Source organism: Lepidochelys kempii, chromosome 2 (assembly GCF_965140285.1).
Source record: "Lepidochelys kempii isolate rLepKem1 chromosome 2, rLepKem1.hap1, whole genome shotgun sequence".
In the NCBI taxonomy this organism is placed as follows: Eukaryota; Metazoa; Chordata; order Testudines; family Cheloniidae; genus Lepidochelys; species Lepidochelys kempii.
Genome location: NC_136381.1, coordinates 9,786,972 through 9,814,639, shown reverse-complemented (window position 1 = coordinate 9,814,639; position 27,668 = coordinate 9,786,972). Strand labels below are relative to the sequence as shown.

The following is a 27,668-nucleotide window of genomic DNA, read 5'->3' as shown; positions in this document are numbered from 1 at the left end:
CAATTTTAATGAAGTTAAACAGAAACTGAAGAAAAGTAGAGAGTACAAGAATAGTTACATTATGTTTGAATTTTTTTTTTTTTTTTGGTCTGGATATTACCATGGAAAGTCCCCAACCACAAGGTGTCATTTGTTTTCAAGTGTTAGTATATAAAAGTATGAGACCAGGAAAATTCAAGAGACAGTTAGAAAAGAAACACCTGGAATAATTAAAGGGGGGCTATAACTTTTTCCTTTGGAAACAAGAAGAATTAAAGCGGCAAAAAACATAATTTCTAAAGAAGCAACTGTCCCTCAAAAAGTCTTAGAAGCATCTTATGCTGTGGCTATGTGAATTGCAAAACACAAACAAGCACCTAACATTGGTGAGACCCTACTACTTCCAGCAGCAATAGATGTGTACAAAAGAACATGGGCACTGAAAAGCATTCCTATGCCAAACAATACCATCCATCAATGCACTGATGACCAGGCAGAAAACATCCAGGACCAGCTGACAGAACAAGTTAAAGAGTTAGTATTTTGCATTGCAGCTTAATGAATCCAGACACAGGCAACATGGCTCAGCTTCTGTGTTATGTGAGATTTGTCAAAGCAAGTACAATAGCTGGAAGACTTTTATTTTGCAAAGGAATCCCAACCCAAACAACCGGTAAGGAAATACTCAAGATCATCAATATATTCACAGTGGATGAACATTTTAACCAGGATGTGTGTGTGGGGCTGTGCAAAGTTGGGACAGCGCTCATGACCAGAAAGAACAGTAGCATTGAGCATGAATAAATAAAGTGGTACCAGCACCGATCTGGACATGACAGCATGACTCATCGCCAAACACTGGTATCAAAAAAGTTACAATCTGAACTACATGAAGCCCTCAACATTATTATTTAAATTGTTTTATAAAATCCCAGACAATGAAGTCATGTTGTTTTAGCATGCTGTGTGAAGAGATAGGCTCTTACCACACTCAGCTTCCATTTCACAGTGAAGACAGGTGGATGTCATGTGAGAAGTGTTACAATCAGTCTTTGAACTGCGTGATGAATGCAGAATTTTCCTCCTTGGGAAAACAGACCGTACAGATTACGTGTGTAATGTGGAGTTCTTGACTACGTTATCTTACATGATAGATGTACTTGGCAAATTGACTGCATTGAATCTAACACTTCAAGGGAAGAATGCAAATATACTAGATATGAAAGAGAAAATCAGAAGATTCATGATGAAGCTTTGTCTGTGGAGACCCCACACTGAAAAGGGAGTTACCGAGCTGTTTCTAGGGTTATCAGACTTTTTAAAAGAACAGCATGCTATTGATCAAAACATTGTTACAGACCAAATATTTGAATTTATTTGTCTGGATTGTATTCCCCTTTTGGTGAATATTTTTCTGGAGTTGAACATCAGTCACCACATACCAACTGGATTCAAAACCTGTTCTCAGAAACTATGGACTCCACTTTAACCTTAAGCATCTCAGATCAAGAAAACGCTGAAGTTTTCAAACCTAACAAACAAGGAATTCTGGATCTCTGTTGAAGGAGAGGATGAAATTCTCAGTGATGAAACTAAGAAAGTGTTGCTTCTATTCACTCCCAGTTATCTCAGTGTCAGGGTTTTCAACAACGATTTCTGTGAAAACTAAATACGGAAATCTTTTAAACTTGGAAAATGAAATGTGTCTGGTGTTATCAGGGATTCAACCAAACATTGCACAACTATGCAGTTTGAAACATACTCATTCTTCTCACTAAAATCTTAGGCATGTCCAAACATGTCAAAAATCCATATTTTCTGGCAAAGTATAGTTTTTAAAAATCCAGATCAGATTATATAAATCAATGATATGCAGCTGAATAAAGACGCAAAACCATCCAAACTCTAGTGCCCCTCTTGAATCTAGCGTCCCAAACTCTTGAATCATAGGATCATTGCAATGTAGGGCTGGAAGGGACCTTGAGAGGGCATCCAGCCCAAATGCCCTCACTGACACAGGACCAAGTAAACCTAGACATCCAATACAGGTCCTTTCCCAACCTGTTCTTAAAAACCTCCAATGATGGGGATTCTGCAACCTCCCTTGGAAGCCAGTTCCAGAGCTCACCTATCTTTAGGGTTAGAAAGTTTTTCCTAATATACAACCTAAATCTCCTTTGCTACAGATTAAGACATTACTTCTTATCCTACTTCCAGTGGACATGCAGAATAATCAGTCACGGCCCTTAACATATTTGAAGACTTATCAGGTCTTCCCTCAGCCTTCTTTTCTCAAAACTAAAGGAAGCACAGGGTGAGGCAGCTGTGTTGCAGGTGGCTAAGTCATTACAGGCAAAAAAATGCACCACCTTAAAGAACTGAATGCAGAAGTGAGTGAAGAGTTACAAGCAGGTTTTGCAGAAATTAATACTACAGAGTTTGGAGGGAGTTTGAAGGGAAGTAAACGGTTAAGAATTGTGGAAATGTTAAAAGGTAACAGTTGTGAAGATGTTAAAGACTAACAGTTGTGGTGTTATAAGGAGGAAGATTTTGGTCTGATAATAAAACCCAGTTATGTAAATGTAATTATACGTGCAACTCAGTACAGTCACGTTGGGTGGAATCCTTGTAGTTAAATAAATTATACAAGGCGGTCAGGTGGCTACTACCACCACTATATTTTTGTCCCCAGGAGCCTTTACAGCTATTCTGAAGGAAAATGGGCCCTTTTCCTACAGGAATTATTTGTAAATATGATTTAATCAAAATCACTAAAGAAATATAAGGGGGGTTTCTATTGGAACTTAACTTGACTGCCTCAGATTGTACAAGATGGGAGTGTAATTTGGATACAGTTGTATAAAAATAATGAAAGTGGTGCAAGGGGTGTTGGGAAAAAAAAACGTGTGTGTGATTATGTAAGGTTTTAAGGACATAAACCAACACTCATGGTTTGTAAAATCCTGTTTGTAGGTTTAAGATAAACTGGTTTTGTTTTGTTTCTTAAATTAAAAAAACCAAAATGCCACTAAAACTCCATTTGAACCTCTCATTCAAACTTGCAACTCTGACAGACCCTTGTGCCAGACACGGGAAGCTAGATTGATTTAGTTGGGGATTGGTCCTGCTTTGAGCAGGGGGTTGGACTAGATGACCTTCTGAGGTCCCTTCCAACCCTGATATTCTATGAGGCTTTGGTATTTAGCAGTTAACTCTTCAGGTACTTCCATGTTTTTATAAAGTTTACTATCTTTTTAAATAGGATCAGAAAATGTGACCCTGGCTGGGGCAGCCAGAAATGGGAGAATGGGGAGAGATTCTGGATCCTTTTTTTAGTAATAAACAGCAGCTAAGAACTGCAGGAGGGGAACCAAACATTAAATGACCGTGTACATCTGTGTACATCTGAAGCAAAGGCAGGGGTGAAATGTACAAAAAAGCAATGTCAGAAACACTGAAGTGTTTAAGTGGTGTTTTGAGGTGGCTCTGAGTAATCAAACTGTCATAATGTTAAACCTTGGGATAAATGCAGTGAGTAACCATGTAATAATGGGTTACTCACTGCTTGTAAACTTTGTCTGGTGTACAAGAGGGGAAACTGAGGTATACCACCTCATGAATTTCATGAAGGAATAGTGGGATAATTCACTGCCTATTGAACAAAACAATGAAGTATACTCATCCTGCAACTGAAGGGTGTAATCCTGCGCCACATACTGAGGACCCATCGGTCTGATGTTATAGATGCCCACTCAGGGAGGAAAGGAGAAAGAGGGTTGGCAAAAATAGGGGAGGGAGGATCCTTGGAACAGTCCGGTAGGTCGCCCCCGGGCGTAACCCTCAAAATGAGCGCTTTCCCAAAGGACACTAAACTATCTAAACTACTACATGCCACAAGAGGCCACAGCAATGGTTCCCTTAACCCACCCAGCAATATTGTCTATCTATCCAACTATACTCTTAGCCCAGCAGAAGAATCTGTCCTATCTCGGGGCCTCTCCTGCCCCTCCACCTCCACGAACATGATACAGTTCTGTGGTGACCTAGAATCCTATTTTCGACATCTCCAACTCAAGGAATATTTCCAACACATCTCTGAACAACATACTAATCCATAGAGACCTTCCTTACCAACACTACAAAAAGAAGGATTCTAGGTGGACTCCTCCTGAAGGTCGAAACAACAGACTGGACTTCTACATAGAGTGCTTCCGCTGATGTGCACGGGCTGAAATTGTGGAAAAGCAGCATCACTTGCCCCATAACCTCAGCTGTGCAGAACACAATGCCATCCACAGCCTCAGAAGCAACTCTGACATCATAATCAAAAAGGCTGACAAAGGAGGTGCTGCCGTCATCATAAATAGGTCGGAATATGAACAAGAGGCTGCTAGACATCTCTCCAACACCACTTTCTACAAGCCATTACCCTCTGATCCCACCGAGGGTTACCAAAAGAAACTACACCATTTGCTCAAGAAACTCCCTGAAAAGGCACAAGAACAAATCCACACAGACACACCCCTGGAACCCCGACCTCGGGTATTCTATCTGCTACCCAAGATCCATAAACCTGGAAATCCTGGACGCCCCATCATCTCAGGCATTGGCACCCTGACAGCAGGATTGTCTGGCTATGTAGACTCCCTCCTCAGACCCTATGCTACCAGCACTCCCAGCTACCTTCGAGACACCACTGACTTCCTGAGGAAACTACAATCCATCGGTGATCTTCTTGAAAACACCATCCTGGCCACTATGGACGTAGAAGCCCTCTACACCAACATTCCACACAAAGATGGACTACTCTACTTGCGCTACATTGATGACATCATCATCATCTGGACCCATGGAAAAGAAGCCCTTGAGGAATTCCACCATGATTTCAACAATTTCCATCCCACCATCAACCTCAGCCTCGACCAGTCCACACAAGAGATCCACTTCCTGGACACTACGGTGCTAAGAAGCGATGGTCACATAACCACCACCCTATACCGGAAACCTACTGACCACTGTGCCTACCTACATGCCTCCAGCTTTCACCCAGACCACACCACACGATCCATCGTCTACAGCCAAGCTCTATGATACAACCGCATTTGCTCCAACCCCTCAGACAGAGACAAACACCTACAAGATCTCTATCAAGCATTCTTACAACTACAATACCCACCTGCTGAAGTGAAGAAACAAACTGTCAGAGCCAGAAGAGTACCCAGAAGTCACTTACTACAGGACAGGCCCAACAAAGAACATAACAGAACGCCACTAGCCATCACCTTGAGCCCCCAACTAAAACCTCTCCAACGCATCATCAAGGATCTACAACCTATCCTGAAGGATGACCCATCACTCTCACAGATTTTGGGAGACAGGCCACTCCTTGCTTACAGACAGCACCCCAACCTGAAGCAAATACTCACCAGCAACCACACACCACAACCACGAACCCAGGAACCTGTCCTTGCAAAAAAGCCTGTTGCCAACTGTGTCCACATATCTATTCAGGGGACACCATCATAGGGCCTAATCACATCAGCCACACGATCAGAAGCTCGTTCACCTGCACATCTACCAATGTGATATATGCCATCATGTGCCAGCAATGCCCCTCTGCCATGTACACTGGCCAAACTGGACAGTCTCTACATAAAAGAATAAATGGACACAAATCAGATGTCAAGAATTATAACATTCATAAACCAGTCAGAGAACACTTCAATCTCTCATCACTCGATTACAGACCTAAAAGTCGCAATATTACAACAAAAAGACTTCAAAAACAGACTCCAACGAGAAACTGCTGAATTGGAATTAATTTTCAAACTGAACACCATTAAATTAGGCTTGAATAGAGACTGGGAGTGGATGGGTCATTACACAAAGTAAAACTATTTCCCCATGTTTCTTCCCCCACCATTCCTCAGACGTTCCTGTTAACTGCTGGAAATGGCCCACCTTGATTATCACTACAAAAGGTTTTTTCTCCCCCGCTCTCCTGCTGGTAATAGCTCATCTTAAGTGATCACTCTCCGTACAGTGTGTATGGTAACACCCATTTTTTCATGTTCTGTGTGTATATAAATCTCCTCACTGTATTTTCCACTGAATGCATCCGATGAAGTGAGCTGTAGCTCACGAAAGCTTATGCTTAAATAAACTGGTTAGTCTCTAAGGTGCCACAAGTCCTCCTTTTCTTTTTGCGAATACAGACTAACACGGCTGCTACTCAGAAACCCGCCTGCTTATTGCCGGTCAAGCTTGGCTGAGAAGCCTGTTGGTTAGGATGTCACTTGTAACCTCTAGATTTCTTATGGGAAGGCTCCTGGCAAAGGTGGCTCCCCTGGCCCTGAGGCTGCTGTGGCTTGAACCACTTGTGGGCAGGGCCAGGAACATACAGGCTCAACGTTTTCAGGGTTCTGTGAGAGTATGAGAGGCCATGAAGCTTACTGTCCGTCTGTTCCGCAAACAGGGATTGCCCGTCGAAGGGAAGGTCTTGCCTCAACTGCTGAGCCTCTGTGGACAAGCCAGAGAGGAGCAGCAGGCGACGGCTGAGGCCATGCTTTGGGCGGTAGTGTCCGCCGTATCCGAAGATGCCTGGAGCATCGCCCTGCCGCAGTCATGCCCTCCTCTATAATAGCTCGGAATTCCTTCCTAGAAGCCTCAGGAAGGAAGCTCCTGAACTTGGCCATGGCCTGCCACATGTTAAATTCATAGCGTCCCATGCGGGATTGATGGTTGGCCAACCTCAATTGGAGATTAGAGGACGAACAAACCTTATGCCCAAACAAGTCTTGTCTCTTGGAGTCTTTGTTCGTTGACCCTGTCACTCCCTGTGGTTAACCGCTTCTAGCACTAGGGAGTTGGGAGCAGGGTGGGTGTACAGGTACTCGCGGCCTTTGGATGGCACAAAGTACTTGCTCTCAGCCCTCTTGGAGATTTGTGGTAGGGAGGAGGGAGTTTGCCACAGGGCATTAATGATCTTAGAGACCTCTTCGTGAAGGGGCAAAGCCACCCTGGCTGATGCTGTGGAGTAGAGGACATCGAAGAGAGAGTCTGGGGGCTCCTTTAACTCCTCTGCCAGAAGACTCAGGTTGGCAGCGACCCTCTTCAGTAGTTCCTGGGGAGCTTTGGCATCATCCGGAGGAACCAGGGGAGAAGGCCCCATTATAGCCTCATCTGGCGACAACGAGGAAGATGCCGATGCCGTAGGGTCCTCCACAACCACTGGTGGCCCAGTGGTTTGCTCCTCTGCTCCTTCTTGGACTTGTGGGGTCCTCACACCTTAGGAGGGAAGGAGAGAGAGGCAGCTGCCGTCTACAAGGCTCCAGACACTGAGCAGGCAGCCTGAGAGGGCTTGATGAACCCCCAAGGGTTCCATGTGTACCACGGTCCCGGCCACGGTGCCTGAGACCACGGGACCAGTTTCGTTGCGAACAGTGTAGCTGGTATCGCTGGTACCGGAGCTTATTCCGCCATCAGGGAACCTTGCTCCAAACCAGGGCTGGATCCTGAGCGGTTGCTCCCAGGTAACCAGGACAGAGCAGAACGGTGGAGGGATAGCTCAGTGGTCTGTGCATTGGCCTGCTAAACCCAGGTTTGTGAGTTCAATCCTTGAGGGGATTTAGCATGAGCATTTAGGGATCTGGGGCAAAAAATTTGGAGATTGGTCCTGCTTTGAGCAGGGGGTTGGACTAGATGACCTCCTGAGGTCCCTTCCAACCCTGATATTCTAAGATTCCTGACCAGTGCCAGTCACTCTGCCTGGAGTCCGATCTGGTGTGGAGTCTTAGGGACTGGCGGCGCTCAACGGATCCGCGACGACTTGGAGCCAGCGATCTATATCTCACGCTTGATGAACAGTACCACGATGAGGAGTGGGACCGGGAGTCGGAACAGGTCCAGTGCCGGGAAGCGCCCGCACACAGTGATGCCCTCCTAGAGGATCGGTGACGGTCTGAGGAAGGGCAACGTCTATCCCTCTACGGGTCCCTGGAGCGGTACCGTGGTCTCCGAGATACCAGGTGCCAGGACTGGTACTCCTGCCGGGGGACACATGCCTCCAAAGGTCTGCGCCCAGTAGCTGGTGAGCTGCATCTCGAGCCTCTCTGCCTGTGCCCAAGGTCCGGGGACCGAATGGGGCTGCGCTGCATCTGCCTTTCATGGTCAGATGCATGGTGGCTTTGAGGGGGGCAAGCAACAGGAAATGGTGCCGCTGAAGTGGGGACCAACGTGGTCTGAAAGTGGGTTTACCCCATTACTGGGGGAAAAGCAGGAGCAGGTGTGGGTGGCACTGGGAGGGACATGATCTCCTGCACTGCCTGCAGGGCCTCTGGCGTGGCCAGTATCTGGAGCTGATGGAGGCCTCTGCCACTATCTGGGGTAGCCGGCAGGGAGTGGGCTGGGCTCCACCGGAGCTTGGGCCCAAGATCCTGATGGGGGTGAAGAGTTGGCCGGCATGGGACCTTGCTCTCATCATCTTCTTGAGCTTCTGGGTCGGAGCCACAGATGGGGACTGGTGCCAGATGGCGGACAGTCCCTGTGGGGCACTGTGTACCAAGGTCCCGGTGCTCGGTGCCAAGTCGGAGTGTTGCTCTGGTGCCGGGGTGAGAGCTGACTCCATAAGGAGCACTCTTAAACAAATATTGTGCTCCTTCTTAGTCCCTGGCTTGAAGGACTTGCAAATTTTGCACTTTTCACTAGCGTGCCCTTCGTCCAAGCAACACAGACAAATGCTGTGTGGATCACTAATGGGCATGGGCCTCTTGCAGCGATCACAGGGCTTAAAGCCTGGGGACTGGGGCATGCCCTGTCCCAAGGCAAAGTCCTGTTCAGGACCTACGAAGTCTCTAACTAGAGCTAAAGGATTTACAAACACTAACAGAAAACTATATTCACTATAATACAAGAATTAACTAGCTCGTACAAACGAGCAGCAGCAGCACTAGCTGAAACAGCAACAGTTCCAGCACCGTCACTGGCGGCTAGAAGGAACTGAGGGTAGGGGGAGCCAGCAGTGCCCTATATACCACGGCATGTGCATGCCACTCCAGCCGGTCCCCTATGGATACTGCTGAGGGAAAAAACTTCCAGCACCGGTGCATGTGGCGAGCACACACACCTAAGCTGAATGGACATGAGCAAGCACTCGAAGAACCACCACGACTATAGATTACATTAGAAAAAGTTTGATTGTAAAATTACGTTTTTTTTAAACCAGTTGGTTTCTGACTCCACATTTGGGACAGTGAACTCACCGTATGAACGCTAAACTGTCTGGGAATAATATTTCCTCTTATTATTGGTTCTCCATGGATTTTGCTGAGTGACCCTTTTTATTCTGACTGTGGGACAGGAGGGACAGATATATCAGTTATAACTTTGGATTCAATCACGTAGCCTCTATCCATAGCAGGATAAAGTAATGCACGGAAGCTGGGACTAGGAGTGAATAGGAGACTGGGATGGAGAGTCTAAAGGTGTGAGACTGGGTTTGGGATGAGAAGCCTGAAAGGTGGAAACTGGGACAAGGGACCAAGAGTGGGTAAAGACTTGACTGGGATATTTGGAGGGGCCGCAGCAGAAGGGGTCATGCTTGAGGTGAACGTGCAGAAGAGCCTGGGACAACAAAAGCCTGGAATGGCATTCAAGATTCCTGAATTTCCCCATTCCTCTACTGTTAGCAAAGGGAAAAGAGAACATGATGAGGAGATTCTCTCACTGAAGTCCCCTTAGTGTGCACCTTTATGGTCAGCAGAAAAGCAGTTTGTTTCAAAGTCAATAGTGGCAGAGCCTCCCTCATAAGTTTTTAAGAGGGAACTCAGTGCAGTTCCGTCTGTACAGGTCAGATCTGACTCATCCGAAAATATGTCAGTGTAATTACGGGCAGAAAACTGGTCTTCTGAATCTATACTACTTTATAATGCATGTGAGAAACACTACATCTTGACTTTCAGAGTCAAGTTGGCATTTGCAGAGCTGGTAATTAATTTTTTTTTTTTTTAACTTCTAAACTGAGCAAATATGATATGCAGGTAAGGTACATAAAATAAACATGGAGTCCCAGGAGGCCATCTTTGTAGAGTCAATTTTCTAAGTAGAACTGTACTGGAATGTCCACGGTCGGATTCATGAGTAGGGAGCTCAAGATACATACATGCTGGCATGTGATTTATATTTCCCTGTTCTTGAAGATATACAGCATATAGTGTATTTGAATGTTTGATGCTGCAGATAAATGCATCTGCTTGCATGTGAGTAAACTTCTGGAGGTCAGCAAGTACCATCATGCCATCTTTAATCATTTGTAATCTGTTCCTCAACTTTCCCCCGAACTTAGCAGAGTATGCATTCATCAGAAGATGCTACATAAATGCCAGATGTGAAGTGTCACAAATCCCTCACTTGTATAGCTAAGAAATAACACCATAGAGGGGTGCTCAGGCCCTTTGAGCTGTGTAGTGCACATCCGCAGAAGCCAGTAGCAGCTTGCCAATTTCACAAACCAAAATAACCAAAACCTCACAGGTGTCAGAAATATAAGGCCACCAGAAGGGATTAAAAAAACAGCTGCTTCCTTCCCTTGACTCTAATTGTGGGATAAAAGAAGACAGCTGCGTTCTTATCAGGACTCTGTCTGTAAGAGTAGGTGGTTCCATTATTCTAATAAAAGTGCTCCCCCCCAGAAAGAAAGAAAAGGGAAGGGAAAGTTGCTGGGAAGAAAGTCTTCCCTGGGTATCTCCCAAAGGCTGGTCAACTAGATGGCTGACTAGAATTCATTTAGTATTTTGGAATTAGATATACACTTGATTGTCTAATGGGAAAAGGCAGCTTGGCATCTAAAACTTCTGTCTATGTATGGAATAAGTACAAAGAGTTTGAACATAAATATCTATGAAAGGACACCTTTTGCTGGAAACTAAAACCAAAGGGGACCCAGGTTTTATTGTCCCAGAAACAATCCTACACAGCAAAATCAAACCACAGTTGTCCAAATACGGTCACCTTCAGGCTGAGAATAAGCATGGAAAGATACAGCCAAAGAGTGCTTTTCTACCATCATAGATTCAAATACCAGGTTCATTCTGAGAAGAGAGATGTTTGAACTGCACTTTGGGAACTCAAGATCATTACTGATAAAACGTGGCAATACATTCATTTCATTAAACTGCATTTTAAGAAAACGACGTCAAGAATTATAACATTCAAAAACCAGTCGGAGAACACTTCAATCTCTTTGGTCACTCGATTGCAGACCTAGAAGTGGCAATTCTTCAACAAAAAAAACTTCAAAAACAGACTCCAACGAGAGACTGATGAATTGGAATTAATTTGCAAACTGGATACAATTAAGTTAGGCTTGAATAAAGACTGGGAGTGGATGTGTCATTACACAAAGTAAAACTATTTCCCCTTGTTTATTTCCCCACCTACTGTTCTTGTCAACTGCTGGAAATGGCCCACCTTGATTATCACTACAAAAGGTCCCCCGTCCCCCCTGCCGGTAATAGCTCACCTTTCCTGATCACTCTTGTTACAGTCTGTATGGTAACACCCATTGTTTCATGTTCTCTGTGTATATAAAATCTCCCCACTATATTTTCCACTGTATGCATCCGATGAAGTGAGCTGTAACTCACAAAAGCTTATGCTCTAATAAATTTGTTCGTCTCTAAGGTGCCACAAGTACTCCTTTTCTTTTTACAATTCAGTTACTTAACAGAATTGCACCAGGAGAACACAAGGTTTGCCATCTTTAACATGGGAGCTGTAGTGACCAGGATTAGTATGTTCATGTCAAACCCTAATTTGAGGTGAAAGATTAAGGTGAAAGAGAATTCTCATTTTTTCTATTAAAAGGGCACTGATCTTATTAAATTTTCTTATATGTGATGTGACAGGGCTGGGCAAAGGGTTGCAGATTCAGCTCTCTGTCATGTCTGCTCCTCGTTAGGGGAAAAAAATTAGAGCAGGCTGCAGGTAACCTGGCCCTAATTGGGGAGGCGGAGACAGCTGCTACCTAATTAGCCTGGGGCTGCATAAAAGCCTCAGGGGAAGGAAGCCAGGGGAGAGCAGGAAAAAAGGAAGGGAACGGAAGCAGGAAGATAGCTTTCCCTTCCCTCCTGCCTGCAGATGGTGAAGGGTAGCTTGTACATGGTGCAACAGTGGTGGGAACAAGCCTGAGAATAAAGTGCACAAGTGGTTACTAAACCTAGGGTCTCCGAGTGCCTTTGTAAACCTTGCAGAGGCAAAAGCCAAGGGGGCCCTGCCACACTCTGCTACAGTAAAATATAAAATTTTAGTAGGTTTACATCTTCCCATGAAGGTAAAAGAGTAACTTGCTCTGCACTTGCCCAACAGTTACTCCCTAATTTTTACAGGGTGTACACTAGGTTTTTGCAGCCCAGAAGAGCTGACTACAATAAGGATGTCTATAGTCCTGGCAGAAAAAGACAGACAATGGTACACGAGAACAGTTATACCTGCATTGTAAAAGGATCCTAAAAGAAAAGTTTAGCTTCTGAAGAAATCAGTGGAGTCAGATTATTACTGGCACAGTGTAAGACAAAGTGCAGGCTCCCTCTGAGCTGTTCACAAGGGTGTCTTTTGGTACAACAAAACACATCCCTGTTGTCTCAACAAATTAAAACCAGTTCATGTACAGATTTAATTTTTTCCCCACTAACCATACTCCTGGAGGTGACAGGTGATAATTCCAAGAAAATACAGCTTGGTAAGCAAACAGGTGTGATGCTGGCAGAGCAGGTGCCTGCTTATGCCATTGACACTGGGCCTCACTGAACACTGACAAATGCCTAGCTTGAAACCAGTCTGGCTCGCCTGTGTGTTAGCATTGTTAAAACAGATATTAAGAATGTGTTACTTTTATAGAATGCTTGTAGGATGCTGCATATATTAATCCTACTTATAATATCTGTATCCCAGGTTATAAGGCAATGCTTAAATGGTTGCTCTCTAACCATAAAAATGTTTGCTAAGACTGCAAACTCCCACAGTCAGGGGAGAAGCATTACCAAGTGTGAAATATTAGTTTACCACAAAAGGTGTTATCTCCTCCTCAACAGAAAAAAAAGTTCTACAGACATCAAACAAGCCATTCTGGAACATCAGTGGACAAAAAAATTTGTTGATTGCACCCTCCACCTATGAAGTGGTTATCTCAAGTGCTTATATACGAATGCACAAAGCCTTGGAAACAAGCAGGGAGAACTGAAGGTCCTGGTGATGTCAAGGAATTATGACGTGATTGGAATAACAGAGACTTGGTGGGATAACTCACATGACTGGAGTACTGTCATGGATGGTTATAAACTGTTCAGGAAGGACAGGCAGGGCAGAAAAGGTGGGGGAGTAGCACTGTATGTAAGGGAGCAGTATGACTGCTCAGAGCTCTGGTACGAAACTGCAGAAAAACCTGAGTGTTTCTGGATTAAGTTTAGAAGCGTGAGCAACAAGAGTGATGTAGTGGTGGGAGTCTGCTATAGACCACCGGACCAGGGGGATGAGGTGGATGAGGCTTTCTTCCGGCAGCTCGCGGAAGCTACTAGATCGCACGCCCTGGTTCTCATGTGTGACTTTAATTTTCCTGATATCTGCTGGGAGAGCAATACAGCAGTGCATAGACAATCCAGGTTTTTGGAAAGCATAGGGTCAATTTCCTGGTGCAAGTGCTAGAGGAGCCAACTAGGGGGGGAGTTTTTCTTGACCTGCTGCTCACAAACTGGGAAGAATTAGTAGGGGAAGCAAAAGTGGATGGGCATCTGGGAGGCAGTGACCATGAGTTGGTTGAGTTCAGGATCCTGACACAGGGAAGAAAGGTAAGCAGCAGGATACGGACCCTGGACTTCAGGAAATCAGACTTCGACTCCCTCAGAGAACGGATGGGTAGGATCCCCTGGGGGACTAACATGAAGGGGAAAGGAGTCCAGGAGAGCTGGCTGTATTTCAAGGAATCCCTGTTGAGGTTACAGGGACAAACCATCCATATGTGTCGAAAGAATAGTAAATATGGCAGGCGACCAGCTTGGCTTAATGATGAAATCCTTGCGGATCTTAAACATAAAAAAGCTTACAAGAAGTGGAAGATTGGACAAATGACCAGGAAAGAGTATAAAAATATTGCTCGGGCATGTAGGAATGAAATCAGAAGGGCCAAATAGCACCTGGAGCTGCAGCTAGCAAGAGATGTTAAGAGTAACAAGAAGGGTTTCTTCAGGTATGTTGGCAACAAGAAGAAAGTCAAGGAAAGTGTGGGCCCCTTACTGAATGAGGGAGGCAAGCGAGTGACAGAGGATGTGGAAAAAGCTAATGTACTCAATGCTTTTTTTGCCTCTGTCTTCACTAACAAGGTCAGCTCCCAGACTCCTGCGCTGGGCATCACAACATGGGGAATAGATGGCCAGCCCTCTGTGGAGAAAGATGTGGTTAGGGACTATTTAGAAAAGCTGGACGTGCACAAGTCCATGGGGCCGGACGAGTTGCATCCGAGAGTGCTAAAGGAACTGGCGGCTGTGATTGCAGAGCCATTGGCCATTATCTTTGAAAATTCGTGGCGAACGGGGGAAGTCCCAGATGACTGGAAAAAGGCTAATGTAGTGCCAATCTTTAAAAAAGAGAAGGAGGAGGATCCTGGGAACTACAGGCCAGTCAGCCTCACTTCAGTCCCTGGAAAAATCATGGAGCAGGTCCTCAAAGAATCAATCCTGAAGCACTTACATGAGAGGAAAGTGATCAGGAACAGTCAGCATGGATTCACCAAGGGAAGGTCATGCCTGACTAATCTAATCGCCTTTTATGATGAGATTACTGGTTCTGTGGATGAAGGGAAAGCAGTGGATGTATTGTTTCTTGACTTTAGCAAAGCTTTTGACACGGTCTCCCACAGTATTCTTGTCAGCAAGTTAAAGAAGTATGGGCTGGATGAATGCACTATAAGGTGGGAAGAAAGTTGGCTAGATTGTCGGGCTCAACGGGCAGTGATCAATGACTCCATGTCTAGTTGGCAGCCAGTGTCAAGTGGAGTGCCCCAGGGGTCGGTCCTGGGGCCGGTTTTGTTCAATATCTTCATAAATGATCTGGAGGATGGTGTGGATTGCACTCTCAGCAAATTTGCGGATGATACTAAACTAGGAGGAGTGGTAGATACGGTGGCAGGTAGGGATAGGATACAGAGGGCCCTAGACAAATTGGAGGATTGGGCCAAAAGAAATCTGATGAGGTTCAATAAGGATAAGTGCAGAGTCCTGCACCTAGGACGGAAGAACCCAATGCACAGCTACAGACTAGGGACCGAATGGCTCGGCAGCAGTTCTGCGGAAAAGGACCTAGGGGTGACAGTGGACGAGAAGCTGGATATGAGTCAGCAGTGTGCCCTTGTTGCCAAGAAGGCCAATGGCATTTTGGGATGTATAAGTAGGGGCATAGCGAGCAGATTGAGGGACGTGATCGTCCCCCTCTATTCAACATTGGTGAGGCCTCATCTGGAGTACTGTGTCCAGTTTTGGACCCCACACTACAAGAAGGATGTGGATAAATTGGAAAGAGTCCAGCGAAGGGCAACAAAAATGATTAGGGGTCTGGAACACATGACTTATGAGGAGAGGCTGAGGGAACTGGGATTGTTTAGTCTGCAGAGGAGAAGAATGAGGGGGGGGGGATTTGATAGCTGCTTTCAACTACCTGAGAGGTGGTTCCAGAGAGGATGGTTCTAGACTATTCTCAGTGGTGGAAGAGGACAGGACAAGGAGTAATGGTCTCAAGTTGCAGTGGGGGAGGTTTAGGTTGGATATTAGGAAAAACTTTTTCACTAGGAGGGTGGTGAAACACTGGAATGCGTTGCCTAGAGAGGTGGTGGAATCTCCTTCCTTAGAAGTTTTTAAGGTCAGGCTTGACAAAGCCCTGGCTGGGATGATTTAATTGGGGATTGGTCCTGCTTTTGAGAAGGGGGTTGGACTAGATGACCTCCTGAGGTCCCTTCCAACACTGATATTCTATGATTCTAAGAGGAGACCTACACAAACGCTTTGTCTCCAGTTTGAATGCTGGGGGGAAAGAATACAAATCCCTGTTAATAAGAAATTGTATTCCTAAGCTGCTTGAACTCTGAACCTAAGATTTCTAAACATAAGCAAGGGGTCCCCAGCTGTTTATCTTGGTTTAGCCTTAAAGGACATATAAAACTTGCATATTACAGCAGCTACTATCATCTTTTGAAACCTAAGACTATACTCATTTGTGTGTGCGTGTATGTTTACCTGTTTTAACCTTGTATATGACTTTCATTTCTCTTTCCTAGTTAATAAGCCTTTAGTGAGTTTACTATAGGATTGTCTACAAGCATTGTCTTCAGTGCAAGACCTAGGATGCACTTGACCTGAGATAAGTAACTGGTCCTTTGGGACTGGGAGTAACCTGAATATTGATATGATTTTTGGTGCAAGGGACCATCTATCACAAAGGCAGGCAAACTTTTGTTTTATTTCTTTAAAGGGAGTGAGGTTGTGCTTTTTTTTGCTTTCTAATGTGGAAAAAAAGCCTGAGGCATTTTTATGGGTTTTTTTATTGCCTTTTAGTAAATCTTGGAAATACAAGACATGTGAAATCTGGCCTTCCTGCTTTTGGCGGAGATCTTCTGGGGAGGGGGTCTCCAAACAGGGTGTATTGTGAGCTTGTACCTTTGCTGGAGGAGTGGAAGCATGGAATCTTTCCTCAACACATTTATTCGTCATTGGAGTTGAAAAAAAAACCTTCTAAACACCATGGATAAAAATCTGTTCCCCTTTCAATGCTCCATAAAGATTCAAAAGGGGCACAAATGCATTTTCCCTTTTTACAGGTCACCTTTAAACTAATTACCTGAATTAAGTAGTTCTTTTTAGTGGTTGCAGCTATTGAAACACATGAAGAGGTGAGGGGCACTGTAACTTGTTACATGCATAATATAGGAATTTTGTGTAATACATAGCTGAGAAAAACAACAATCAGTATCAATTAAGTTATTTGTTAAACACTGACAGTACTTCAGTAATGTGCATTATCAACATCACAGCAATCAAACACACTGCAACAATCCTGTATGATAAGTAGACAGCATCAATATTTTTAGGGGCTGAGTTTTCATACACTGTAGGGCCAGAAGGGAATATTATGATCTTCTAGTCTGAACTCCTGCAAAACACAGGCCAGAATTTCATCCGCTAACTCCTGCAACTGGAGGAAACTATTCTTTCTACGGTAGAGGGACATGTTTTCACTTAAATCTTGTCTGTCTAAAGTTACGTACCTAAATCTGTACTTTGGCACTTAAATAACCATCTTAAACAACTACCTGTTAATTCAGACATCAAAGTACGGATTCAGATGCTTAATTTCAAACATTCATATCTGAAAATTGGGCCCTAGATAACACTGAGACAGACAACAGGCCAAATCTGACAATGAACTTGAGCCCTTAAGGACTGTTGTGAGGCTTAGTCTTTCAGTGCACATTTTTGTGATCACTGGTGGAGAGTCTAGCTGCAGAATGCTTGAAAATCCAGAAAATACCATTTTGTATTTAGGTTGAGCAATTAATACATGTTCATGAACACATTAATATACATAAAACAGGTCATTTATTTATACTTTCAAATATAATGGAAACAAATAATTTAATAAAATGAGAAACATGAATAACAAACAGCCAAGTGAATTGTAAATTGCATCCAAGTTGTGAAAACATCTGCCAAAACCCCGCCCCGGAGAAGGTATTTCTCATCACTTCCCAGTGAGAAAGAAGCGACTGTCTCTTCCATATCTGTTTTATACACATAATATGATTTTTGTAATTTTCTGTTCCTGCAGTAACTTGTTCCTGTATAAGCAAAACAAACTTTCAGGATTGCAGATGAGAAAATAAACAATAGTCAAAATAAATTTACCTGCTGATAGAAAAAATTTAGTGTTGGCTTGTCCTCAGTAAACTGATTCAGAAATCCTTTTGGTAAATATCGGATTCGCAGTTCATATCTAAAAAGAAGGAAAACAGGATTACATCCATAATGCAAGGAGAATAAATCTTCATCACTGTAGCTTTTAAAGAACAGGTTCGACAAGAACCTGTCCTGGATGGTCTACGTATACTTGGTCCTGGCTCAGCACAGGCGTCTGGACTTGATGACCTCTCAAGGGCCCTTCCAGCCCTACATATGATTCTATGATTAGGATGTTTAAAAAAAAAACAAAAACAAAAAACAAAAAAACCCCACACACCCCAAACCTCTGTATAATTTGCAAGTGCTTTTAAAATTTCATTAAAAAGCAATTTCAGTTTAAATTTAATTAATTAAATGGGAAACCATTTTGACAGCCCAGTTATACTGAAGTTCAGAGGAAAAAGTATACCTGGTTCCCTTTGTTTACTGGGAACCCTCATCTCATCGGGGTGATTTCGAAGGACTGAGCTTTGGCAGGTCTTATGGGTAGGAAGCATGGGGAGGTGAGTAGTAGGTTTGAACCTGTTGCTGGAACAGATTATTATGTTTTCCTGATGAGCTTGCAGGTCTATACTAGTTCAAAGAGGCTGTTATAAGGACTGAGGCATTGACTTCACAGTACCTGGATGGGCTGCCAGGCCCCGCTATAGGTGGTGGTAGCAGCTGAAGCTAAGATGATGGACTACTGGTCTGAGCAAGTAACAATTACTAGGTTTCTTGGTTAGCACAAGCATGAATGTTTAATGCACAGCTGGCAAAAGTGAGTACACAGGTGCTATTCCAAGTGAAAATGGCAACCGATATAGCCCATCAGGGAGCCACAACCTGTGCATTAGCCAAAGGCTCATTTTCAGCTGGAAAAGGCTCAGTCTCTCATCAAATAAAGGTGCTGCAATATCTATTCCTGGGACTACCTCAATGGAATTGTTGGGATTTACCTATAGGAGGATTTCACAACAGATAGGCGTATCCCATATTAGGGTACTGAGGTGCATTTAGTAACTCAAACATCTAAATCCCACCATGACATTGCCACACCATTCAATTACAGCAGGAGGTCCAGAGAGGCAGGACTATGGGTCACTTTGATTTACTGGCTATGCCAGAGTTTTAGATCTCCCTAAAGTTTTTGTTTATAAATAGTAAAACTGTTTGGAAACTGATTGGATATTAAATTATTGGTACTGCAGTGGCACCTAAAGACTCCTATCAGGTGGTTCCTACCCTGAAGATCTTAGAATCTAAGTAATAGTCTCATTCAGTGTAAAACTAGCATTATCACAAACACAATAGCATTTTAGCAAGATGGCCAGCTACATAATCTTTATTGTAATTAGAAACATTTTGAAACCATATATTTAATGGTTTTTGCACAGTGACAAGCTTTTGTTGTGAAATTTCATATTGCTGGTTTCAGCAGGATAGGAAAGGCTGCTTAGCAATTTATAGAAAATAATGTTAAGGATTACAAGTTAAGGCACACATACCTGACAAGACAAAGTTATTGATTAAAATCACATTAACTTGTTTGAACAAGTAATGAATCCGAGCCCCACAAAAATGACGAACAGATACAGAATTTTGATTTGCTGTGTTGCCTATTTCTAGTGTTGAATACTCAATCTATGGTGAATAATATATATAAACATTTTATTATATATATAAAACTTCGGATTTACAATATTCAGTTAATTTTTCTTGATATTTTGAGGTTCTCTTCAAAAACACAAAGTGCATGCTCAGTCTTTTGCTAAAATGAAACAAACATTTTAAAAAAAACCAATGAATCTTCAGACTCAGAGATATAAAAAGACAGCTGCATGATGTACAGCAAAATATAAACAAAAATAGTCCTTTTTTTTCCCCCAACCAAAAACTTAGGCCACCCTGTAGCATGTGTGGGCTCATGTCTGGAGAGGCAAGGTAGTGTCATCCATACCTTGTCCAAAACCAGAAAAACTGAAGGAAGTTTATTTCTCCATTGGAAAAAGCCAAATCACCACTACGCTACACTGTGGAGTCAAATGTAGAACAAAGCAAATTTCCTGTTCAAAAAGCAACTATTTTCCCCCTTTTCTCTCTCCTTGTCTTATTTTTCCCTTCTATTGCTTGATGGATCTTCAGTCTTCATCCACATACTAGCTTTCTAGATTTTAAATTTTTTAGAAGTTTTTGTATCTCTAAAAACTGCTTTTTACGCAATCTTTTATTACCCCCTCTTTTGTACAAGAAGGGAATTGTTATCCATCTCATGTGATTTCAGCATCCTAGTGATTAAATACAACCTTAAGGAGGAGGTTGAGGTTAAATCGAACTATAAAATATACCAAGAAGCATAATATAAAGGCAAAGGAGCACGTACTATAGTTTTTCATCATGTATGTCACCAACTGCATCAGAGAAAATTGAAACACTCATTATTTAACATACAATTTAATTTTAAAAGTAACTCTAATGCAAAGCCTAAAAGCTTCAGGTAGACTAGTACGATATTTAGTTTCCATTTTACTTTGCCTTTTATTACAACATGTAATATACTGTGGCTAAAACAGAATTAGAAGGACAGATTTAAAAAAAATAAATAAAACAAGATAACTTGAGCTACTGAACTCTGCATATATCTGTATCTTGATATAGACTTAAGAAACCCATCTCTACCATACAACAGAAGATTAATTAGCCAAGACAGGACTGAATTACAGAAGCATAAGGTACAAACAGGAGATGAGACAGTCCTGTTGGGTGACAGTCTCTGTCCCTTTCAATGAGAATTGTTCCCTAACCATACCCAACATACTAGTGTCAATGGCACTTCCACCATTTCCCATGGTAGACTATTCTGCAGTATAATAATTACTCATGGTCCAGAAGTCTGTGGTGATCTACATTTTACATGTTCTTTCTCTTAACTTCATACATGTCTTTGAACTATCGTACATAACACCTCTCCTTCCCTGACGCTACTACCCTTCACATGTTTGTAAACTGCTATGTCACCCCATGAGCATGTACTAAGCAAGATACAGATATTTAGTTCTTTTAATCTTTCCTAATAAATCATTCTCTACAACCCCATAATAATTTTTATTGCTGTTCTCTCAACTCCCTTCAAGTATCTTTCTGCTAATGAGATGCTCAGAACTTCTTTAGAAATTCTCATCATTAATCTTGGGATGTCAGTTATAATGGGATTAATGGCTGCCTTTTTGCCTGGTTGAGTAATCCCACACATTGAGGAAAAAAACAGAACAGATTATTTCTTTTTCTTCGGACAAAGAAAGTTTTTCAATTTTAATCCCCATTTAACTCAAAACCCCACTATGGTAGCACAGAAACCCCACCTATTTACAACCAAAGCCGGTTTCTTCTTCCCTTGTTTGAATGGGAACTGAAAATTCAAGTGGGTTACACACTTCATATCTCTCTGTAAATCATACAATTTAATCTATTCTTTATTGTACTTTTGTAACCTTAGGAAACCATCACATATCTTCTTTAATGCCATCAATTTAATGTGAATAGTCCTCTAATAAAAAAAAAAAACCTCTTCTTCTTTCCACATCTCAACATAAGAGTAAACATTTACTGAATACTGTGAGATTCATTCTAAACCACCTCTAAGAATAAAATATGGTAGAGTCACTCACAAGACAATTAACTTAAAATATATTGGCTGGTTGACCATTCATCTTACATTTATACAGATTCTGTCATTCCAAAGTGTTTGACGTTTTAAGACACATGGCTGGCGAGACGAAGGCAGATGGGAGGCTAAGGGAGTCAGCGAGCTGAGCTTGCCAGCAAAGGAAGACAGGGAAGCATGGTTGTGTGTTCCCCACTCCCCTTCCTTAATTTGCAAGAATTCTACAAGGAAGAACCGTCAATGGAGGAAAACGGCATGTTGCCAACATCACTGATAGCTCTTCCTCTGCTTGCACCTGTGCCCCCACACTGCCAGTCAGCCATCCTGACCCTGGAGACTTCCACCCAGGCCCTGGTCTTGACTTGCTGGGAATGCAGCTTGTATGTTCCCGCTGATGAAAGCCAGGCAGGGGGAATAACCTGGGTGTAAGAGCTGTTGGTTGGTGGAGTCCCACAGGAAACAGGCTAGAAAGCTGCAGGAGGAGGTGGCTCAACTGTGTAGCATCCAGGAGTGTGAGGGACTTCATTGACAGGACACACCTGGAAACATCTGGGAAGGAGGATATTAGGCGACCACAGAAGCACCAGAGGAGGAAAGCAAACCAGCTGCTCCATGGGGAGGACACTGGCTGCTGGCCATCTTGCGCAGTAGACAGTGTTCCACCCCCTACCCAGGTCCCCCAATCATCCATGTGAAGAACTGGTATGCTATACCAGCAACAGGAGGTGACAGACAGATCCCAGCGGCTGAGGAGGAGCCCCTTGCCCCAAAAGCTGGGAAGCTCATGGCCATCTCACCCAAGGGGGAACATAAGGTGCTAGTGTTTTAGTACTCCCCCCAGGTGGGTGGAGGCAACCATCTCCTGACCTGACATGATGTCCCAGGGACGTGTGCTTCCTGCCTGGAGATGTTGCACATCAGAGAAGTTACAGAAAGGCTGCTGAGGCTCATCCATCCCTCTGACCACTACCCCAGAATGCTCATGCATGTGGGCACTAATGGTATTATCAGATATGACCCTGAGCAGATCAGCAGTGACTACAGGGCTCTGGGAGTGAGGTCAAGAAATCAGGGGCATAGTTTGTATTCTTGTTCATCATCCCAGTTGAGGGTAAGGGCCCAGGTAGGGACATGTGCATCTTGAAGATGAATGTATGTCTGCAAAGATATGCCAAAGGGAGGGCTTCAGCTTCCTCAACCACAGGATGCTGTTCTGAGAAGAAGGCCTGCTGGGAAGACATGGGGGTCCACCTGACTAAGAAGGGGAAGAGCATCTTTGTGCCCTAACATGACAACCTAGTGAGGAGGACTTAAACTAGATTTAAAGGTGGCAGGTGACAAAAGCCCACAAATAATCTTAAAAAAGGCAACTTTAACACAGGGCTAGATGTTAGGGGGGACATGGAAAATTATAGAGTTATGGGAGCAACAGAGGGAAATCAGTGGAGGAATCTGCTCAATATCTTAGATGCCTATAAACAAATGCAAGGAGTATGGGAAACAAACTGGAAGATCTGGAAGTATTAGTACATAAACTAAATTCTGACTTAATTAGCAGCAGAGACTTGGTGGGATGAGTCTCATGACTGGATTATGGTACAGATGGGGTATAGGTTGTTGAGGAAGGACAGATATGATAAAAAGGGAGGAGGTGCTGCATTATACATCAAGAATATATGCACTTATTGGGTAGTCCAGAAGGATGTGAGAAGCAGACAAATTGCAAGTCTCTAAGTAAAGACAGAAAGGGTAAAAAATAGGGGTGATGTCATGGAAAGAGTCTACTGTAGACCACCAAATCAGGAAGAGGAGATAGATGAGGCTTTTCTAGAACAAACAACAGAAGTTAGTCCTGGGGGAATTCTGTGCCAATGCACAATATAGAATGTGTACACAGAATTTCCTTTTCCCCTCACAGAAACGGGCTGTAGAGCTGCTGGCCACCACTAGGGGACACAGGACCCAGCAGAGCCCAGCTCACAGAGGGACAAAGGGACAGAAGTGGAGGGTTTGGGGCATCTGCAGTTCCCGGCACACCCTGAATGAAGGAGGCAGCATGCAGGAAACTCCACACAAGCCCAGGATCCAGTATCAAGCTGTTTCTCTCCCTGGGCTCTGGGGGGCCCCCCTTGGCTGGGCTATGGGGGAAGGTGGAGGAGGGGATGCGAGTGTCTGAGCTGGAGGTGCCCCATAGCTGGGCCCTAAAAGAGGAAGTCTGAGTGTTGCCCCCCCCTCCCCCCAGCGGGGCTCTGACAGGGTATGGGGCAGAGAAACAGGAACTGGGTTGTTGTAGGTTTCAGAGTAACAGCCATGTTAGTCTGTCTTTGCAAAAAGAAAAGGAGTACTTGTGGCACCTTAGAGACTAACCAATTTATTTGAGCATGAGCTTTCGTGAGCTACAGCTCACTTCATCGGATGCATACCGTGGAAACTGCAGAAGACATTATATACACAGAGACCATGAAACAATACCTCCTCCCACCCCACTCTCCTGCTGGTAATAGCTAATCTAAAGTGATCAACAAGTTGGGCCATTACCAGCACAAATCCAGGTTTTCTCACCCTCCCCACCCCCCACAAACTCACTCTCCTGCTGGTAATAGCCCATCCAAAGTGACCACTCTCTTCACAGTGTGTATGATAATCAAGGTGGGTCATTTCCAGCACAAATCCAGGTTCTCTCACCCCCCTCCAAAAACCACACACACAAACTCACTCTCCTGCTGGTAATAGCTTATCAAAAGTGACCACTCTCCCTACAATGTGCATGATAATCAAGGTGGGCCATTTCCAGCACAAATCCAGGTTCTCTCACCCCCTCACCCCCATACACACACAAACTCAATCTCCTGCTGGTAATAGCTTATCTAAAGTGATCATTAAGTTGGCCCATCTCCAGCACAAATCCAGGTTTTCTCACCCTCCACCCCCCCCCCGCCCCGGAAACTCACTCTCCTGCTGCTAATAGCCCATCCAAAGTGACCACACTCTTCACAATGTGTATGATAATCAAGGTGGGCCATTTCCTGCACAAATCCAGGTTCTCTCACCCCCTCATCCCCCTCCAAAAACCACACACACAAACTCAATCTCCTGCTGGTAATAGCTTATCCAAAGTGACAATAATAATATCCAAATAATTATCCAAAGCTATTACCAGCAGGACAGTGGGGTGGGAGGGGGTATTGTTTCATGGTCTCTGTGTGTATATAATGTCTTCTGCAGTTTCCACGGTATGCATCCGATGAAGTGAGCTGTAGCTGACGAAAGCTCATGCTCAAATAAATTGGTTAGTCTCTAAGGTGCCACAAGTACTCCTTGGGTTGTTGTAGGGGTTTCTTTAACTCTCTACTCCTGGGAGAATTTTTGTATGTCTTTGAATTGTTACAGATATCCTGACAGGTATTTTGAAATAAATTACCAAAATAATTGAAACTGGTATGATTATATAGTCTCATTTTGACAAATAAAATATGCAGAATTTTAAAATACTGTGCAAGGAATTTTTATTTTTTTGGAATAAGAAATATCCAGAACACAGTACCTACCAGTAACGGGCAATTTTAACTATCCAGACTGTTGGAAGACTAATATGGCAAAACACAAAATTTCCAATAAGTTATTAAAATGTACTGGTGACAACTTTTTGTTTCAGAAAGCGGAGGGTGGACAGCCATTTTCGATTTGATTCTGATCATCAGGGTTGAGTCAGTAGCAAATCTGAAGGTGGAAGGCAATTTGGATTAAAGTGATCATGCTTCATGACAGATTTAATTATTCTAACAAAAGGCGGCATGAGAGCAGCAGAAAAAGAACAACGGACTTTGAAACTTTAAACTCAGAGAACTGGTAGGTAAGGTTCCATAGGAAGAAAATCTAAAGGAAAAAGGAGTTCAGGAGAGCTGGCAGTTTCTCAAGACAACAATATTAAAAGCACAACTGTAAACTGTCCCTGTGTGAAGGAAAGATCGGAAGAATGAATAGAGGCCAATATGTTCTATCAGGAACTCTTTAATGATTTGGAAATCCAAATGGAATCCTATAAAAATGGAAACACGGACAAACTAATAAGAAGGTGTACAAAAAAACAGCACAAATGTGTAGAGACAAATACAGAAAGGCTAAGGTAAAAATGAGTTACACTTCGCAAATGACATAAAAGGCAGTCAGAGGAGGTTCGTTAAATACATTAGGAGCAAGAGAAAGGTGAAGGAAAGTGTAGGTCTGCCACATAACAGGGAAAAAGAAAAGGAGTAGCTTATGCTCTAATAAATTGGTTAGTCTCTAAGGTGCCACAAGTACTCCTTTTCTTTTTGCGAATACAGACTAACACGGCTGTTACTCTGAAACCTGTCATAACAGGGAAAGAGAACTGTCATAAATATAAAGGGAAGGGTAACCACCCTTCTGTATACGGAACTATAAAATCCCTCCTGGCCAGAGGCAAAACCCTTTCACCTGTAAAGGGTTAAGAAGCTAAGATAACCTCGCTGCCACCTGACCAATATGACCAATGAGGAGACAAGATACTTTCAAAGCTGATTGGGGGGGGGACGGGACGGGGAGGGGCGACACAAAGAGTCAGTCTGCCTGTGTGATGCTTTTGCTGGGACCAGACCAGGAATGCTCTTCAGAAATCCTGTAAAAAAGCAATCTAGCTAGAAATGCCTTAGATTTTCTTTTGTTTAATGGCTGGTAAAAATAGTTGTGCTGAATGAAATGTATATTCCTGTTTTTGTGTCTTTTTGTAACTTAATGTTTTGCCTAGAGGGATTCTCTATGTTTTGAATCCGATTACTCTGTAAGGTATTTACCATCCTGATTTTACAGAGGTGATTCTTTTACTTTTTCTTTAATTAAAATTCTTCTTTTAAGAACCTGATTGCGTTTTCATTGTTCTTAAGATCCAAGGGTTTGGGTCTGTGTTCACCTATGCAAATTGGTAAGGATTTTTATCAAGCCTTCCCCAGGAAAGGGGGTGTAGGGCTTGGGGGAATATTTTTTTGGGGGGAGGGGGGAGACGTTTCCAAGTGGGCTCTTTCCCTGTTCTTTGTTTAATACGCTTTGTGGTGGCAGCATAGGGTTCAAGGACAAGGCAAAGTTTGTACCTTGAGGAAGTTTTTAACCTAAGCTGGTAAGAATAAGCTTAGGGAGTCTTTCATGCAAGTCCCCACATCTGTACCCTAGAGTTCAGAGTGGGGAAGGAACCTTGACAAGAACTAATAACTAACAACATCAGGTATGTTGAGGTGTTTAATGCCTATTTTGCTTCAGTCTTTACTAAAAAGGTTGATGATGACCAGATATTCAACACAATAGGTAATAACAAGGCAGAAGGAATGCAAGCCAAAATTGGGAAAGAACAGGTTAAAGAATATTTAAATAAGTTATATGAATTCAAGATGGTAGGGCTTGATGCAATTCATTCTAGGTCACTTAAGGAACTAGCTGAAGCCATCTCAGAACCATTAACAACTATCTTTGAGAACTCATGAAGGATGGATGGTCCCAGAGGACTGGAGAAGGGCAAGCATAATACTATCTTTAAAAAGTGGAACAAAGAGGACCTGGATAACTACAGACCAGTCAGCCTAACCTGGAAAGAGACTGGAACAAATTATTCAACAATTAGTCTGTAAGCATCTAGAGAATGACAGGGTTATAAGAAATAGCTAGCATGAACTTGTCAAGAAGAAATCAGGCCAAACAAACCTAATTTCCTTCAGGTTTACTGGCCTAGTGGATGGGGGGGAAGCAGTAGATGTGATATACCTTGATTTTAGGAAGACTTTTGATCGAGTCCCACATGACATTCCCGTAAACAAGTGAGGGAAATGCAATCTAGATGATATTACTATAAGGTGGGTGCAAAACTTTTTGGAAGAATATACTCAAACAGGAGTTATCAATAGTTCGCTAAGTGGAAGGACATATCTATAGGGGTCATGCAAGGGTCATCCTGGGTTCGGTATTATTCAATATTTTCATTAATGACTTGGATAATGGAATGGAGAGCATGCTTATAAAATCTGCAGATGACACCAAGTTGG

The 27,668-nt window shown here is 43.3% G+C and overlaps 1 protein-coding gene across 15 annotated transcripts in view; it reads right to left on the bottom strand.

Annotated features, from left to right (window-relative positions):
* PTK2 (protein tyrosine kinase 2) overlaps positions 1-27,668 on the bottom strand; it is a 378,469-nt gene that overhangs the window by 195,614 nt on the left and 155,187 nt on the right. For all 15 annotated transcript variants that reach the window (XM_073330034.2, XM_073330030.2, XM_073330031.2 and 12 more), the window contains one exon: positions 17,922-18,009. In XM_073330034.2, the coding sequence (XP_073186135.1) occupies positions 17,922-18,009 (88 nt within the window). The remainder of the gene's footprint in view (positions 1-17,921; positions 18,010-27,668) is intronic.